An 18,103-nucleotide genomic window follows, 5' to 3' on the forward strand; every position below is an offset into this window, starting at 1 on the left:
AAGTTCCTACAGACTTTAGTCACAGGAAGTTCAGTAGGCTGCTTGACAGGTAAAATCTGCCCGTATTAGAATATCAGTGGTGTTTCTTTCAATACCATTCTAGAGAGCAGAGGCAACACATCAGGGAGAAATTGAATTCAGTGCATCTGCACAGCAAATCAAAACAGTTGGAGGGAGGAGAACATGACTCTGGTCCCTGTCATGCTCCTTGTGGTGGTCAGCATGCCATAGGAGTTGCAAACTCTTATTGTCTCCCAGGTTCAGTTGCGTGTGGGTTTCCATGTGGGCAGAAGAAAGACCCTATGTCTTTCTAGCACTGTGTAATTCTACCCTGTGGTTGATGAGCAGGACTGATCCTCTGAGAAATGAACATTGCCTGCTGTTGCCACATCCCTTTTCCTAACTCGAGATGAATTGCCTACTCATCCTGCATGTTAGCATCTGTTTCTGCAAAACGAGGGCACTAATACTTTTGTCTGTAGAAGCATTATGAGATTTCCTTTAGGTGCAGAAAGTGTTTTTAAAGTACCAGGATCATAGGTGTTGTGTGCTACACATGCAAAATCTTGAAGAACCTGAACTGCCAAGTCATTAATAACTTGGAATTCCAAAGATCATTTTCAGTGGCAAACCAGAATACAGGCATGAAATAACGACAAAATGAGGATGGTAAGCAGATGGGTAATACTTGAATGGAAGTTTATTGTTTTTTAAGGGCATTGTCCAGCTTACGGTAAAGTAACTTTCTGGTTTTCCTATTTAAAGGTTTGCCTTGCTTTCCCATACTCTGAGGATCTGCTTTTATCTCAAATGTAAGAAGTGCTAGGATTTGCTTTCCAGATGGTGTTTACTCTGCAACAAATAAGATTTCACTTTTTAGGATTTCATCATGGTTTTGTTCTCTTTTTCTTTTAGAAATCTTCCAGAATCCCTGAGGATGACATCAGGTTGAAAAAAAGCAGAAACCAAAACTGTGCCAACTTCTTGGGGCCAGTTACTGTGCTTGCTACAAAGGAAGAGAAAATGGAAATTGAAGTTCCAGTTTCTGAACATAAAAGCATCACCACAGTGGCTTCAGCACATCCCATAGACAATCCAACTCACTTCTTTTCCACTGCTACCAGCCACAATGGGCTTAAGGACAGGCATGAATCTCTGGACAGTGAAGTTGCTAAAGAGATCAGATATCTAGATGAAGTGCTGGAGGCAAATTGCTGTGATTCTGCCACAGATAATACCATTAATGGGACATCCTCCCCTGAACCGCGTGCTGTCTCCGTTATGGATGGCTCAGGAGCATCTGTTAATGTCAATAACGATTCAGTACCTAGTGAAAAGGAAGAAGATGTAGCTGACAAGCTGACACCCTTGGTAGTTGAACCACATGAAGCTAGCATAACAGATGAGAACCCAAAACCTAATGGTGGGCTGAAGGAAGACACAGGTGGGCTGAAGGAAGACACTAAGGAAAGTCTGAAGGTTCCAGGAAGTCCAGCTTCTTCGAACAGTTCTAGAAGATCCTCTAAGGATGGAGAACCAGCTCTTACAACTCTTAAGAAAGAGGCTAAGTTTGAACTACGAGCCTTCCATGAAGACAAAAAGCCCTCAAAACTCTTTGAAGATGAGGAGGAGAAGGAAAAATATCGTGTCCACAAAGTGAGACCATCAGAGGAAATGATGGAACTGGAAAAGGAAAGAAGGGAACTCATTAAAAGCCAGGCTGTCAAGAAAAACCCCAGCATTGCCGCCAAATGGTGGAACCCTCCCCAGGAGAAGACCCTGGAAGATCAACTGGATGAAGAGCATCTGGAGTCCCACAAGAAGTACAAGGAGCGCAAGGAGAGACAGCAACAGCAAGGTGCGATGCCAACATCCCCCAAACAGATCAGCTGCTCCTTTGTACCACCAGAGCCAGTCAGTATCAAGAAAGAGGATATTGTCACCGAGCAGATTGACTTCTCAGCTGCCAGAAAGCAGTTCCAGCTCATGGAGCATTCAGGTCCATCTCAGGGTCAGGCGTCCCCGAGGCGTTCAGGAACACCCAAAATGTTCTCCATCAAACCTTTCTACAAAAGCCTCAATCCTTCACATGTAGACAGGCCACTGTCCTCCATGACAAGACCCGTTTCAGTGTGTGGGCAAACAGGACAGCCTGAGGGTAACAATGCCACTGTTGTCAAAGCACAGAAGGTCTCCAGTACCTCAGAAGATGATACAAGTGCTCAGACTACCGCTGCTGACCCAGTAAGAGAGTTACCATGCAGTGTTAGCCCTAGAGCTGGACAGGCCTCAAAGCTATGGACAGAGGATGGAGAATTCATGAGTGCAAGAGCTGTTTTCACGGTGGTGAAGGATGATGGACAGGGTGTGCTAGACCAGTTCCCAAAGTCAGCCAGCGCCTCTTCCCCTCCAGAGGAGCTTGACTCTGGTTTGGATGACTTGTCTGTCAGGTCTCAGGATACCACTGTCTTGGAGACGCTTTCCAATGACTTCAGCATGGATAACATTAGTGACAGTGGTGCTTCCAATGAAACCATGAGTGCTCTGCAGGAAAGCTCACTGGCCGATTTCTCCCTGCCACAGACCCCACAGGCTGACACTCCAGTGGAGTGCAGGGGTGAAGGCATCTCCAAGTCATTTGGTGACACGGGCTGTGACTTGCCCTCCTCTGCCTTGGCAGACTCCATACTAATTGATGACCAGCTGGAGTACCATGCTGGGCTGCTGGTTCAAAATGCCATCCAACAAGCCATAGCTGAGCAGGCAGATAAAACAAACTGCAAGGAGGAAGAAATCCCTGCAAAGGAGGGAATCTCAGTTAAAGAGCAGCCAGCCACCACCAGGCCAGCTCCAGCCTCCAAGGAGCAGCAGAACCCCACGTTTGAGCCGCCCCAGGTGTCTTCACCTGTTCAAGAAAAACGGGACACCATACCAAAGACTTCAAAAGATGAAGACTCGGGACTCAGGGAAGGGAAGAATTTGCAGCAGTCACCCACGTACTCAGCCAGCCAGCCATTCCTTGTGGAGGAAAATAGGCACGAAGTCAGCTATTTTAGCAAATATTCAGAGGCAGCTGAGCTGAGGAGCACTGCCTCCATCCTGGCCACTCAGGAGCCTGAAGTGACCGTGGGCCCTTTCAAGTTAAGGTCAAGAAAGCAGCGGACTTTGTCAATGATAGAAGAAGAGATCAGAGCTGCCCAGGAACGAGAAGAGGAGCTGAAAAGACAGCGACAAGGTCTGCAGATGGCACCAAGCCCTGTTATGAAGAGCGCACCACCCATGCCCACCAGAACTGTGTCCTACAAAACCGCACCAGGTAAGAGTGCAAAGCATCAGATGGGAAGTGAAATGTGACTGAAGTGTCAAGTTGGATTCAGATTTATGTTATTTTTGAATGAATACATGATTTTGCAGATGCTTGAAGGTGTTCATGACTTCATCTGCCTGGAAACTGCGGGCAGGAGAAGGGGATGGGAGAACCAAACTTTCTGTCTGTGAGGGTGCCTGTGGATGTTTTTGGTTTTTTTCCAGACATAGCACAGAAGCAACTTCTGTGCCTTGATAATAGTCATTAAGAAACCTTACACTCCATTCATCCCCTGCTACATTGTAGCATAATGTGTCTATTGCTGTACTGCTCACACCATCCAGAAATTCAGGATCATCAAAAGAAGGACAGCAGCAGTATTTGCAGCTGTGTGGCTATTAGAAAGACAGAAATGCAAAGCCTTTTTTTAACAAGCTTTCTGTTCTCTTGCATGTCATTAAGGAAGTGCAAAGGTAGTGGACGTCTGGGGGATTTGCATCTGATTACTTTTTCTTTGTGTTTTGCATTTTGTTTTCAGGTATATCCTGGCCTTCTTAGGAAACTTTGTCTAGTAAAAAAATGTCCAGAGCTGTAAGTTGCCATGTATTTCAGCTGGTGTCATGTACTGCAAGCAAGATGCTTAATAGATTCAGAAGTACTCTTCTGACTGACCAGCTTCTGGGTCCTTGTGGTGGCTTTCACAGCTTTCCCTTTTCAAAAAAATAAAATCAAGCGCTCATGCTTTGTTAGTATAATATAAAAAAAAAATTTAAAAAAGAAACACATGCCAGTTTTATTTCTGTGTATTTATCTTTATGAGTTAGACCTGTATATGCCTTGTAAATTCTTAGAAGTTTTCAGTAAGAGTGATCATTGTGAAGAAGTGTTAATTTTACCTGGAGTGCTTAAATTCCATTCTTATTTCCATGGATGTAAATCTGAGCCAGCGATGCTTCCAGAAATCTTCAGGGTGATCCTTTTCTTCTGAGAGTCATGGGAAACCTGGATAAGGCCTAACTTTGTCCATTACCCTGTCTGATTGTGAACTTGGAGTGGTATGCAGCACATAAATAGCTAATAACTTGGTTTTGTTTCTTCTGCAAAGAGGATGATTTTAACTTGTGTTTCTTGCCAAAAAGTGTAGCAGATGTCAATAATTTCTATGACGTGCTACAGTTATTACTCCTATACAACAGCGTTTTTGATAGGGAGCATCCATAAACTGAGGTGTTCTGAGCAATGTCTGACAAGATGTGAGAGACAGGGCAGCATGGACATCAGCTGGGAGGACTCATTGTCTAAATGTATGCTTATGATAGCTTTCAATAACAACATCATTTGTATCTGCAAGTGCTCAAAATTGGGCTGATAATGGTTGCTTTTTACTCACAAGTGATGATGGAAGGGCTGCTGACACTAATGCTTGTTTTAAAGGAGCATCTGGGAAAACTCTACTTCTGTTCTTAGTTCTCTACACAGCAAGGAATTTACTTTGTGTCTCGTGTTAAGATGTTTGTTGTAAATTACATTCCAGTGAGAATGGTAAACTTATATTTATAATGAATCATTCCAGACAATTTCCTTTAAATGTCCAACTGCCATATGTTGAAGAAAGAAAATTGGGATCTATTAGCCAGTGACTCAAGCTACTGCAATTTACAGCTGGTGACAAGGCAAAGAATTAATTTCTAGGAAAAGATGAGTATGTGGCAATGTGTAAGTATGTCATTGATCAAAAAACCACAACAAGCATTGCCAAAGTCATTCATAAATCTTCTGCTTTCAGTTCTTTCTAAACAGCAAGATGTGCTCAGCAGAGCTCTCAGCTGGTGGAAATGAGCTCAGCACCTTCACCTCACCTCTTCCTTGCTGTCCCCTCAGCCAGTTGCGTTGAAGTTAAGCTTGCAGACATCCTTAAAAATAGGGAGAAGAGATACTGTGCAATGTCTTGGAACACTGAAGCAACTTTCCTTTTATTTTAATAGTTACAGTATCTTTACAGTACTTACAAAAACGAGGCAAAAGATGATTCAGCAGAGGCAACAAAACCTGGCTGTAAGGCTTCATTGCAGCCAGTTACAGAGGTGATTTACAGAGCAGAAAAGAAAATCCGCTTGTGGTAGGCACAGAAAGAAATGTGCTGTAGAACGGTATATGTGTGATACTGTAGTCTGGGCATCTAGGTTTGCGTAGAAAAGTAATAGTAATAATAAGAACAACAACAAAAACGGTACTCCTGTCTCCAAATTGCCTTTCCCAAGGAAAAAATTGGCACTCCCCTTTTAATATCAGGTTACTTCAGCAGAAAAGGATTAGAAGGTCAAGTCTAAATTTGAAAAACCTTTTGCTAATCCCTAAGTGGGGAAGTGTAAATTCACCAGAACTCCTTTAAGGAGGTACAGTAATTGACTTAATTAGCAATGGCTTGCCTATTGGGTTGCTTTTTGGTAGTGGGCTGGGCAAGGCAGCTTTGCTAGGACTCCTGGTGGTCCCTGGTTATTTGTTATTTCTGCCCCATTTCACTTCTTTGAACTGTGATCATGTGGATAGCAGAAACACAAACCACAAAAAGAGATTGCAGTGAAATAATTGCTATTGTGACTGAAGTGTGGAGGATTAATACAGTTCGTGTGGATGTATGTGAAATAACTGCAAATTACTTTAGATAGCAAACAGGCTGGTTTTTCCACTCTCACATGCAAGTTTCATACAACTGACAGTAACATTGAACTTGTTGTCAGACAACCACTCAGCTCAAGCCAGGGTGGATTCTAGTAATAGAACTCTGTACTGCTAAAAAGTATCCTTTAAAGCTGTTTAAGATGCTTCAAAGCAGCCTTTTAACCCATCTCAGATCACTGGAACTAGACAGTAATTTCAGTGCAACAATGACTACATGTTGTGTGCACACAGGACAAGACTTTTTCCGTGGTACTTCTGGAAAGGTGAAAGTGAGAACCTATGCAAATTCCTCTGCCAAAAAGTTGGGTTTCTTGCCTGAGGAATGAGCATGGCTAAATGGGGAGTCATCATGGGTCTTAAAATACTTGTGGAGCTATTTTGAATGTTTCCAGTGTTGTTTTGCTGCAGCACCTGCTGCATTTGGCAAGGTATTGAGTAGCTGCATAGCAAGCCACTGTTTTTGTCCTACAGTGTGCAGTGGGTACACCATCCTTCCTGGGCAAAGGAGCTAATGCTGTTCGGTAAGTTTATCTGAACAGGATAATGTGACACAAGAGGATCCAACATACCTTTGCTGGTGTAATTCCCATGTTCCTTTTATTAGGAGTACTTAGACTATGAAGAACATGTGTCTGACTTCCTGTAGTGCCTGGCTCAAGTAATCCTGTTAATCAAAGGAGGTGTGAAAACCATTACATGAGGGCTCTTGGTTCAGTGAAGACTTCTGTCTTGGAGGGAAACAGTTCATACATATTTTCTGGCTCGTGGTGTGTGCAAAAATCTCTAACATGAGAAACCATGTCTGGCAGAAGCTTCCCTGAAGATGCTGTGTCTTCCTTTTTGCTCTTTGTCGCCAAAGTATTGCAAGGTGAGGCAGATGGCATGTTGCACACCCTGCACTCATCTGCAGGAGCTCAGACTCTTCTGAACACACATCTGGGAGAGCTGCCCACCAAGCAGTCATCTTCTGTTGTCCTCGGTTGATAAATTAGATGAGAGAACATCAGTGGATGGCAAAAGCCCACAGAGTGAGTTACAGTTTAGAGACACATGTGACCAGGTACCTTTAAATTTCAGGTGAGTATTCCCTCCATATTGATGGAAGTATGTGTGCTGCCTTCTTCTTTCTCCTACGGAGTGGCAGCAGTGGAGCTTAAGCCTCTGTCAGAGGAGCCACTTCAGGCTGAAAACCATCTTCCATTTGCATTTTTCACAAGTAAATACCTATACTAAGGAAACTTTGCAGGTTTGACCACAGCCTGAAGATATGTTTTGTACAATGGGAGGAGAAGCAGGAACTTGGTAGCAAATATTTTTAATATTTGTGACCATCACAATTATTTTAATGCCGTGTATACATGTAAACGTTCATGTTATAATAAGGTTCAGTTATAATGCCATGAACCTCTTTTTAAAATGAGAATTCTGAGAAAAGCTAGGAAAGAAATGAAGCCTTTGAGTTCGTGGAGGATACTGTTTCCATACCCATTATAAGCACCAGTGTGAGAAAAGCAAAGCTCGTCATTCTCATCAAGGATTTCTTTGGAGTGCTCATTACTCATCCCCTGAACATCCCCACGAGTGTCTTAACAGCATACTAACCCAGCTCATTGATCACTTGCCATTTCATCCCTTGTTCCCTCCCTAGTGGAGAATGTGTATGAAGTGAGAGGATCTTCAAGAGGTTCTTTAATGTTTTTTTGCTTGCGTGTTTGCATATTTATGTTGCTCAGCTGGGGTTCAAGAAGACCAAAGCCCACCTTTCACCAGGAATGGTAGTGAGCCGTCACATTATCAGAGGAACATTTTTTTATGTACTTTATGTCCTGACTCCAGCACAAACCGTTTTTCACTTGCATTTTTCACAAGTAAATACCTGTGCTAAGGAAACTTTGCAGGTTTGACCACAGCAAAGTCACAGATTTTGTTTTAGTCTCCTAAAACAAGATATCTTTCTGAAATACCTTACTTTAAAAAAAGAAAAAATCATAACAAATTTACAGCATCTGTAAAGTAGTTGTTCTTACTTGTGTGAAGCTCCATTCTTCCTGTCTCCTTTGTACCTTAGTTAATACTGTATAATAGCCCTTGGAACTTGCTGGTTACTTAGTGATGGCTCAGACCCTTGTCCCAGGGCCTCCCTCAGTCACTCTTTCCTTTTGATATTGCAGCAAATCATGTGAGTGTTCTTCCTCGGCTTGCAGCAAGTTCTTGGACACCTGTCAGGCCCCACAAGGTCACAAGTCACCGTCACAACGCGTTTTGCTTCCTGGAGCTGTGTAGAGATTTTGTTTAGGAGAGAGCTATTTTGTTCCGAGCTGTGTGATTTTGCAAAGAGGTGTCAGGGAGTGTCTTGCAGCCAGCAGACTGGGATCCAGCAGCAGCTGCCCCTTCCCTGAGCTCTCCTTTCCCCAGGGCTGGATAGAACATTTTCTTAAGAGGAGCTTCTGCCTTTCCTATATAGAGCAAGAGGCAGGAAATTGGGAGAAATTGAGTTCCAGAAGCTTCCTACTAGATCCCTGAAGCCAGAGAGTGGAGGGAGCCATCACCAGAACTGAAGCCACAAAATATTTTTTGAGTCCCTTTGAAAGAAAAGAAGAATGTAATTGTGTAGGTGAAGATTTGGAATGCCTGTATTCAATGTCCTGCAACAGCTCTAAAGGTGACCCTAGGGTACTACCTTCTGCTGGAGGGAAGACACTGCTGATAATTACTTTTATCTTGCAAATGTGACCATCAGGCTGCAGTTTTTGCTGGTATGCTACAAGTGTGACTGCCTTTTCCATCTGAGTCAGAGCACCGTTCCTTTGTTACTCAGCATGGATTTGGGCAAGGACTGCCAGCAGTATCTGTGTGTATCAGGTGTGGGCATGGGACTGCAAAAGCAGAAAGTTCTGTGATCATCATGTCTGGTGATGTTTTTATGCTGAATGACTCTTCTGCCTGAGGACAGTATCTTATCTGGATGAAGAGCTGGTGGAAAAAAATATACCTAGCAACATTGCTAACACAATCTGAACTGGCAGAATAGATCTGGGCTGGACTGGAGCTCTACATCAAGTTCACAGAGTTTTTCTGTGGTTGTTCTTAGAGTCCCTAAGCCTGAGACACCCCATCATCTAACCACAACCTCACTGACAGTTGTACTGGTTCCTTGCCTTTCTGCCACCATTGGTACTGGTAGTATCTCTGTTCCACCTACCTGTTCTCACAAAATTTGTAGAAACTTGGACATGTCACTTCTCTCTGAAAAGTAGTTGAAATGGCGCTGTGAATTCCTGAGTTTCTAGTGGAATTCAAACACTTAGAGGAAATAGTTGTATAAGTGTAATTTCTTACGGATACAAACAAACAAACAAACAAACCACTGGTTTGCTGTGGACAAATTTCCTTACTACTTTGATTTCTCTTCTTGTGAAAAGGAAACTCTGATGCTGTTCATGGTGACGCTGCCCAGCATGCCCAGAACAATTGCACGTTGCTGCTACAACACAGAAATTAATGGACCTTTCATCCAGGGAGGTGTATCTGCTTAGAGATCTCCCCTTTCTGAACTACAGATCCCCAAAGCCTATTGTTTACATTGTTTTCCAAGGATAGTGGAGTGGAAGGACCTGTTTTCTGGTATGAGGCTTGTCCTAGGTCTGAGTATCCTGTAATAACTGGCACCTCTGGGGGAAAGCACAAAAGCTGAGTAGACATCTGAGAAGCCTGATCCTTCCTGCATTACTTGCATACATCCAAGACGATTACTTACTAGGGTAATAAAAAAGTAATACAGCAAGAAATCTTACCTTTAATCAGGCCTTTTATTTTCAGCAGGCTTTTTTACCCACTAGATCTAACGGGCAAGATGACGGTTGTTCTTACTCTCTCCTGCTGAGCAGTCCAAGCTGGCATGCATGGGTGCAGCAGGGCAGCGCAGAACCTGCTGTAGGCCCCTGCATTGGTAGCATAACTCATGGTTGTCTGTGGAACTGATGCTGGTGCAACCCCAAGGAGAACCTGGGCCCATAGAAACTCCCCCTCCAGTCTCTGTGGAGGACGAATACCTCGCTTCATCCCTGCACCAGCTAATTTAAGTTAAGCGTGTAAGGAGAAACTAGTGATGATGGGGTTTTCCATACTGTTCAGAAATGAAACAAGCCCAGCAGGGGATTTCTTGTAAAAGACCTCTGAAGTGTCAACTGAGGTTTCACTTCTTCAAGGATAAATCCTGCTGATTCTTGCCGCAGGTCTCAAGGCTGCTGTATAGCACCTAACATTGTCATGATGCTTTTTGGAGGAGCAGCTAAGGTTTTAATATGTCTCAGCAACAGGAACTTTCATGAAAATCTGCATGATCCTCTGGTTACTTCACCTGTTTTTAAGAGGTTTAGGGTAGGGAGTTGGGGTTTTTTTGTTGGGTTTTTTTTTTCCATCCATTAAACTGTCTCATTTCAAAGAGCTGCCATTCCATGCAAAAGGGAAGCTGATTTTGGTTTAGCATTGCTTTCTTCTGTCATAATTGAGAACTCCTACACATGATTCCCATGACCTGCTACCATCATCCTTATTCTTCCCAGTAGGACAGGCTGTGTTACTCACTCAGCACAGTGCCTGGTGATGAGAAACAGGCTGCCCTCCCTAGAGAACTGTGGGTTACCCAACCTCTGAGCTCTCTCACAATTTGTTAGTCATCTTGTTGCTCTGGCCTGCCTTTTACACAGCTTTTCAGCTGGCATTGCTCTGCCTAAAACAGGCTCCCTTGAGTGAAATGGGCTCAGTCTGAGAGCACCCTGACTTCTCTCTGACTTTCCACCCACCAGGAAACGAAAGGGATTCAGACTGTCTGAACAAGGAGTATGTGGGACAGAGACCATGTGCTGCTCTGCCACAGGTCTTCTTACAGGAGTACTTCCTGTAACTTGGAAGAAACAGCTGCTGTGAAGAATAGCATCAGGGACCAACCCAAAGCCTTTCACGCTTACAAAGCAGATTAAAATCACTGGAATTAAAAGCCAGTTATCCCTAACAAGATGCCTTCTTTGGATGTCTGGCACATGGTCCCTGGCATACAGTGGTTGCACCTTGTGCATTGTATAGTCTGAGCCAGGAAAAAAATCATCTTGCAATGTTTCAGAAACCTAGAAATGTTTCCAGATGACTGAAATGTATCCTGTGGGAGGGAATGGGTGATTCTGCCAGATACTGCTGTAAACAGTAGTGATGAGTTAAATTCGACTTCGATCGTTTTGTAACTCTTCTAGGTTTTGTAAAAAGATTTTGTAATGTTTTGATGTAGTGGATTTCAGGAAGAGGGAGAGCATTTTAAAGGTCTGTGACCGTTCTGATTTACCAGATTGATTCATAGACTTCATTCCCGACTGTTTCTTCATTCAAACCCTGCTGAAAATGCTTTTCTAACTGTCATCTTTTGGAAACAACTTGTGAGTCCTTCAGCTTAGAAGGGGTCATTCTTTTTCATGTCGTTGCAGGAAAGATAGAGAAGATCAAGCCTCCTCCATCCCCCACCACAGAAGGCCCCATCTCACAGTCTGACCTGTCTTCTGAGGAGCCTGCAGGAGCCCAGCGACCCAAAAACCTGATGCAAACCCTCATGGAAGATTATGAAACACACAAAACTAAGAGACGAGAAAGGGTGGATGACAGCAGTGTAAGTGCACGTTTCCTTTCAACTTTTTGTTCTGCAATAGAGGTAGTGACTCAGGAGAACCAACATTCAGACAGCAAAAATATTTATTTCCTAGGAATCGTCTTACTTTGTAAGGATTTTAACACATTGTAAGGGCCAGTGTGTTTGAGATGGAAGGATGAGAGAAAGAGGGAACATCACTTCAAGTTTCAACAGCAACTGATTTTAGGTTTCTTTTTAATTATTTCAGGTAATTAATAATAAGGGTTGTAGGTAGCTGCCCTGCAATTTGGCACACTCTTGTTAATTCACATATCACCAAGACCCTTTAGTGGGTTATTTCAGAGGCTCTCTGAACTTTGCAAATAAAGCATGTATTCATGCCTGTATTGCATTCATGCCTGTGTTCACAGACTCTCAAAGTCCTGTCCCAGTGTACTCAGGATTCAGTGTAAATGGATAAACCATCCTTCACAGAAGTGGACTGAGAGTGTCTCAGAAATAACTCGGGTCCTTCAATGGCTGGCGTGCTGTTTCCTGCTGGATTTATTCTCTTTCTTCCACACCAACAGAAAATCAGCCTAAATTTAGGTTTGTGGAGTGGGTGCCTGCATTTCAGTTATGGCTGTGGTAGAATTTAACACAATTATGTTGTTCTTTATGGAGGCACTAATTAGAAGATCTATGAATTTCATAGCTGGAAGTATCAAAATTCAGGTCCATCCATTATGCAACCTGTTTTCCAGCAACAGAACATGGTTTTTATTCAGACTCATTGTTACTGTGGGCAATACATGCAGAAGATGGTGAGATATGAGTGTGATGTAAAACTTCCTAAATGGACATAGCTGCTATTATGTGTTTGCTAAAGCAGCCACAGTCCTCCAGGCATTTCTCAGAGATGTCAGAACCCTGTCTGCCGCACCAAGGATGTCATGCTCCGAACAAAATGCTTTCTAGTAACCTTCATGGAAGGTAGAGTCTCATTAGGTGTATTGAAGTAACTGAAGGCTTGTAATATGAATATTGCTCTAGTCTGACAGCTTTAATCGTTACTGATGAATGTTGCACAGTAGCGTAAGATAATTGAAATCAAAAGGAATGTAATGTGCAGGGGTCCTGTTGCATTTCTGGTGGTTAACAACATAGCAGGAGAGCTGACTCAGAATGAAAACAGATTAATTTCCAGTGCACATCAGGAACTTTCTGATTCCTTTTTCTACTAAAGCCATTGAAAAACAAGATCTCATGGTCCATCAGGCTTCTGCTGCCATGTAGGAAGCCAGCTTGTGCGCAGCAGCATCATGGTGCCACATCTTGGGAAGGAGCCACTTTCTGGTTTCACCTCCCTCTGCAGGGCACCCAGTGAAATGGGATGACACCACCTGCTCTAGTGCACGTTGTTTTTTGGCGTTGGCCCAGATGATCTCTTTCTCTGAAGGACATTCAGGCTTACAGGAGACATGTCACACCCTCATGCCTTTTGTAGAAGCTGGAAGAGACTTTATAAAGAGAAGGAAATAAAAGTTCTGCTCTGCAAACCAGAACTGATACTCGGGAGTCCTGCAGGTATATGTCTTTCAGTCTGGTGGCTCGAAACCTTGGCACAGTGGAGAAGCTGCTCTGCTTAAGAGGTGGTGATCAGCTAGTACTCACCCTGTGCTTTTCCTCCACCCCCAAGAAGAGTGAACGTGACTTGCCCAGCTCACAAAGTGGTGGTTCATAGCTGGAATCTTCTCCCACAGCTGTGATGGTCACATGCCATTTGTCATGCATGTTGTAGCACGCAGAAGACATGCAAGATGTCATTAGACCTAACACCCTCTGCTCAGTTACCCGAGTGCAACTCCTTGGGTACTTGCAGAGCTGCATGTGTGCCCCCTCAAAAGCAGGTTGACCATGTTTCTATAGTCTCCTCTGCAGTTTGAAGTGAGCCCTGATGTCCTGACTAGAGCCCTGATCTGTGCAGTGACTGACCAAAGAGGTGTGCTCAGGGTGCCAGCTCAACTATCTGCTGCTGCTGCTGAAGCTGCCCGGGCACTGACTGCCCAAAGATGCACTGCCGGAGCATTGGTGCTGGGCAGGCAGCTTGTGGGATGGATCATTTTGTAGGGCAAATTTTCAATGCTGCAGTGAATTTATAGAGCTTCACAACGAAGTCTGTCGTTTTTGCACTGTGTTATCATTCTCATCTTGTCTAGCCCATTGCATAAAACCAAACAAAATTTACATTCCTGCTGCTGCCTACCCAAAATCCTGTTAGAGGGCAGTTTCCTGCAGAGCCCAGGGAGAGCTTCCTTGAACCAGCAGGAGTGTTTTGTTTCTCTTCCCTGCCTTTTTTCGCTTTTCTTTCGTAAACAACTCCCGCCGTTGACAGGGAAAAGATAATTCAAATAAGAAGTGCTGTACTTGTACCACTGTTAGTTGGAACTAATATTTTACATTCCAGGCTAAGCAACAGTCATTTAAACAACAAATAACTTTGATTTGTCAGCAGGGGGCATTTGACCATGGGTCCAGGAAAAAGATTTCTGTAACTAAGGAGAAAAAAGAGCACATCACCAGCGTGTTTTAAAAATATTTGAAACATAGTGGCGAAAGGAACAGAACTGACAGCCAACCAGGCAGGCAGCTGCCACTTGGAGCACTGAATCCTGAATGTTCAACATTTCTCTTTGTAGAGCTGAACGTGGCTCAACATTGCTCATTGTGAGTGAGGTTAACCAGAGACTTCCTTTGGTACAGGGAACAGTGAGGGCACTGTATGACCCGAGGCAAAACAGTGGCAGGGCTTCTGCAGAGGCAGAAAGCAGCAGCCATGGTTTCCGGAATGGGATTGTGGAGAGATCTGATGTCCGCAGAAACTTTCCTTGTATGCCCAGGACCCCAGCAGTACTGATATGTAGCACTTCAGGACTTTTCCTACATTAGGCACACCAAAAGGTAGGAAGGTGGTTTCAGTAGGACATCTACTCTGCTTCTCCTTTAAACATCACCACTTTCTGGTGTATGTCTGGCTTGAGTGCCTACAATGCAGCCTGTCTGGACAGGGCTTGCAGGTGTTGCTTTTCAGAAACAGAGGGCAGATGAAGCGTGTCTGTTTTTGGAAGAACTTCACTGCTCAGACAAGGGGGCAGTTTCTTCCAAAGAGAATGTGTTATGGTAGAGGTTTCAACAGGTGAGAAAAAGAGAAAAATCAGCAGCAAGAAAGCAGGTCAAGCACTGACAGCAAACAAGACTGAGACTGGCCAAGCAACATCACCAAAAAAAAAGCAGAGTGACAAACTTTTTTTTTTTTTTAATAACACCAAGTTGCTTGAAATCCTGTACTCTGAGGTATGCCAGTTCTTGCAATTTCTTTACTTTGTTCTTGTTTTCTGGTCATAACATGCTTGTTTAATGTACTAATGCTGGTCTTTTCCCTTTCTACCAGTATACCTGTAAATTGCTGTCTAGCAAGGTTACTTCTGAGGTACTTTTCAACTGCTTATTTATTTTTGCTTCCTCTTGCATGGTGATTCCAAGTGCATGCTGCTGCAGTTCGCGTTTTCATGCTGTGTGCCAGTGCTGTTTCGTATCAAAACTGGGATGCAGATGTGCTGACGGGGGGATACTCCTCTTACCTCTCATCAACAAATACTTGTGTGGCTGATTTCTAACACTTGGATTCTAGTTACAGTTTCTGGCATAGGAAGGGTTGTAATTAAAGGGATGGGAGCTGTTGCCCAGGACTGGAGCATTCCTGAGGCATGCAATGAGAACTTCTCCTTAATCCCTGTTACCTTTTAGCTGACAAAGCTAAACATGGGATCCAAGCATCTTCAGATGATGCATGAAACTGCTGTGGCTTTCTTTTTTCTCTGATTACAGTACACTTAGCACTATCAAAATCTCCACTGTTTGGTAAAAAATCCACTCAACAACCTCTCATCTGTGGAAGAAGAAAATCTGATTCAAGTGCATGGCCTCAGTCTGGTGAATTTTGTGAATATATCCTTGTCCCTGTGTGTTATGATGTGATGACTGGTTGCAGTCCCACTACATAGTATCAGTGTTGGTCTCAGAGTAGAAGAAAGCTGAACCTGCTAAAGAAGAGGTATTACACTGACATCTGGTATTTTGGCAAGGCAGTAACTTGCACAGTCCTTCTCCCTCCAAAGCTGTACTCTGCCAAATGCAACAAATTTAAGAGCAGAGAGTTGATACCAACTATGCTTTTGCAACATTTGTTAGGAACAAAGTGCTGAATAGTATGGACATTTCAATTGTGTGAAATTTTCTGTGCAGACATATGTATAAACCCGGACTTCTGTAAGAGACATAAACAGATTGTGGTAATGACTGACATTCATTTGTCCAGCATTAGCATTTTTTGATAAAAATGAACCTTCCAATATTTCCCTATTCTATCACAATTTTGACCACATCAGAACAACTATATGAACATTTTCTGTTCTGGTGGGTAAAGCAAAGTCAAATCTGTGCCGTTTCCTATTCATTAATGGGTTTTATCTCACTAATACAAACTGGGGATTGGTCTTTGTATGGAGTATTTATAGAGTGTTAATCAGTGTAAGAACAGTGTGCTTTCAGAGACCTGGTTTTAAACACAGCTCTTCACCCCCATAATATCGGCACAATAGTCTGAGTTACAATTTATGGATGGTTAGTAGCGATTGGAGCGTTTGATATTGTGTGAGAGGCAGAAGCTCAGGTGTTGATTTTATGTGCCCAGCCCTTGGCTTTCTGCTGGGAAGGGTAGTGTGTCCACCTTGCAAAATAATAATGATACAATGAGCTGGAAATGTATGTGCATGGATGGGAAAGGAGGTAGAGCTAAAAAAAGCTGTATGACACAGCAATTCTGCATGTGGGCAAAAGTGTGCCACCTGGCTAATCCTTAATGTTAAGCCTAAACTGAAGAAAAGTCTGGTTCTCACTGGAAATCTTTAGCTGAAGCTGGGCAGTTGTTTTAGAAGGAACAGGAAGACTCAAGGCGTGTTGCCCCTGCTACTCTCAACTGACCCCAGAGTTGAGCCGTGGCTCCTGTTTACCAAAGCTCTCCGTACTCCACTCTGGGTTGATCGTCAGCAGCAGCACTGGAACTGGTGCAAGCACAGCAAGGATCAGGGTCTCGCACTCCATCAGCCTGGAAGCTCCAGTCTGGTAAGCAGCAACCTCTGAGCGAGGTACAAGCTACTGCAGCAAACTGCAACCTGCTTTGGTAGGTTAATGAGGTTGTATCACCTTCAAATTACTGCAGGCTGTGTAAAAAGTGTATTTGTCTGCTCTTTAAAGAGACCATAGATAACTACATACCTGCACGGATGTAGGTTGGTTTTATCCTTGAAATCTTCTACTTTTGTCCTTAGAACTATACATGTCTTCAAATTTATAGGACATTATTTTGAGTTTGCTTAACATCAATCATGCTATAAGAGATAGTGCAGTGTGACATTTATGCAACATTAAAAGCTACTGCTGAGAGATTTTTTGTTACAAATCACAAAACCAAACCAGATTTGATGGCAGAGGACACACATTTTATATTCTAATACTGCTCAGCAGCAGTATAACACTGTTATTTTCTTGTTTCAGGTTTGGTGTTATTTAGTGAATAGTACTAAGCTGGTACAGTAAAGACAATACCTTTCTGCTGGCGAGATAGATATTCTTTGTTCCTCAGTAGTTCCAGTTCTGTGTTAAAGCATTTAGTTTATCATTCCTGAGCACGGACAGTCTCATTCATAGGAGCAGGCAGCCTGTTTGTTCCCTGCCTTTGTGCTTCTGTCTCTTTGTGCATGGTGTGCTCCATGGAGATGTTGTGCAGTGTTCCTGCATGATACTGCTGGATTTGAGACACTCGGGCCTTTGCATTTTCTGGTTTTGTTGCTTTTAGTTCTTCCAGGTCCAGATGGGAAGAATCAGTAAAATATTAAGCTCCAGAAAAATCGTTTCACTTAACACATCAATTTTCCTGCTACTATTCAATAAAAATCAGCCTGTAGTGTATGGTAGTCAGTTTCATTCAGTGTGGAACTACAGCACATCTATATTTTGATTTTTGTTCTCATGTTGCAAGTAAGAGAGCAATTATTACATCTGTTGGAGGGAAACTCAGGACAGGTAGTCTCCTGCTCTAGGATGGATAGATAAATTAATCTTACACCTGGCAGTGGTAGCTGCTGGGTTTTTTTCTTTTATTTTTCAAAATCCTCAAAAGTAAATGCAAGCTGCTAGGAAAGAGCCTTTTGCAATTCTTAGTGAGACCCCAGAGCTGCAGCCACAAGATCCAGAGAGCAGTTTTTTGTAAAGAGAAGTGATGAGCAGTTTTTACAGCCCTGTGGATCTGGCTACATTCATCTTTCCCTCACACCTAATTCTGCTCTCCAAATTCTTTCTCTTCTTCTGCAGCTAGTAGTCAAATCGCACTGACATTGTCTTAACTTTAGAACTTAGAGAGCTTAGTTTGAGTGAAC

General features: G+C 43.2%; 1 protein-coding gene across 6 annotated transcripts in view; it reads left to right on the top strand.

Annotated features, from left to right (window-relative positions):
• PALM2AKAP2 (PALM2 and AKAP2 fusion) overlaps positions 1 to 18,103 on the top strand; it is a 262,238-nt gene that overhangs the window by 237,141 nt on the left and 6,994 nt on the right. For 4 of the 6 annotated variants that reach the window (XM_069880298.1, XM_069880301.1, XM_069880303.1 and 1 more), the window contains 3 exons: positions 916 to 3,316; positions 11,467 to 11,645; positions 15,058 to 15,096. In XM_069880298.1, coding sequence (XP_069736399.1) covers positions 916 to 3,316; positions 11,467 to 11,645; positions 15,058 to 15,096 — 2,619 coding nt within the window. The remainder of the gene's footprint in view (positions 1 to 915; positions 3,317 to 11,466; positions 11,646 to 15,057; positions 15,097 to 18,103) is intronic. The other 2 variants (XM_069880299.1, XM_069880302.1) reach the window with 1 other exon arrangement.

This window comes from Phaenicophaeus curvirostris, chromosome Z (assembly GCF_032191515.1).
Source record: "Phaenicophaeus curvirostris isolate KB17595 chromosome Z, BPBGC_Pcur_1.0, whole genome shotgun sequence".
In the NCBI taxonomy this organism is placed as follows: Eukaryota; Metazoa; Chordata; class Aves; order Cuculiformes; family Cuculidae; genus Phaenicophaeus; species Phaenicophaeus curvirostris.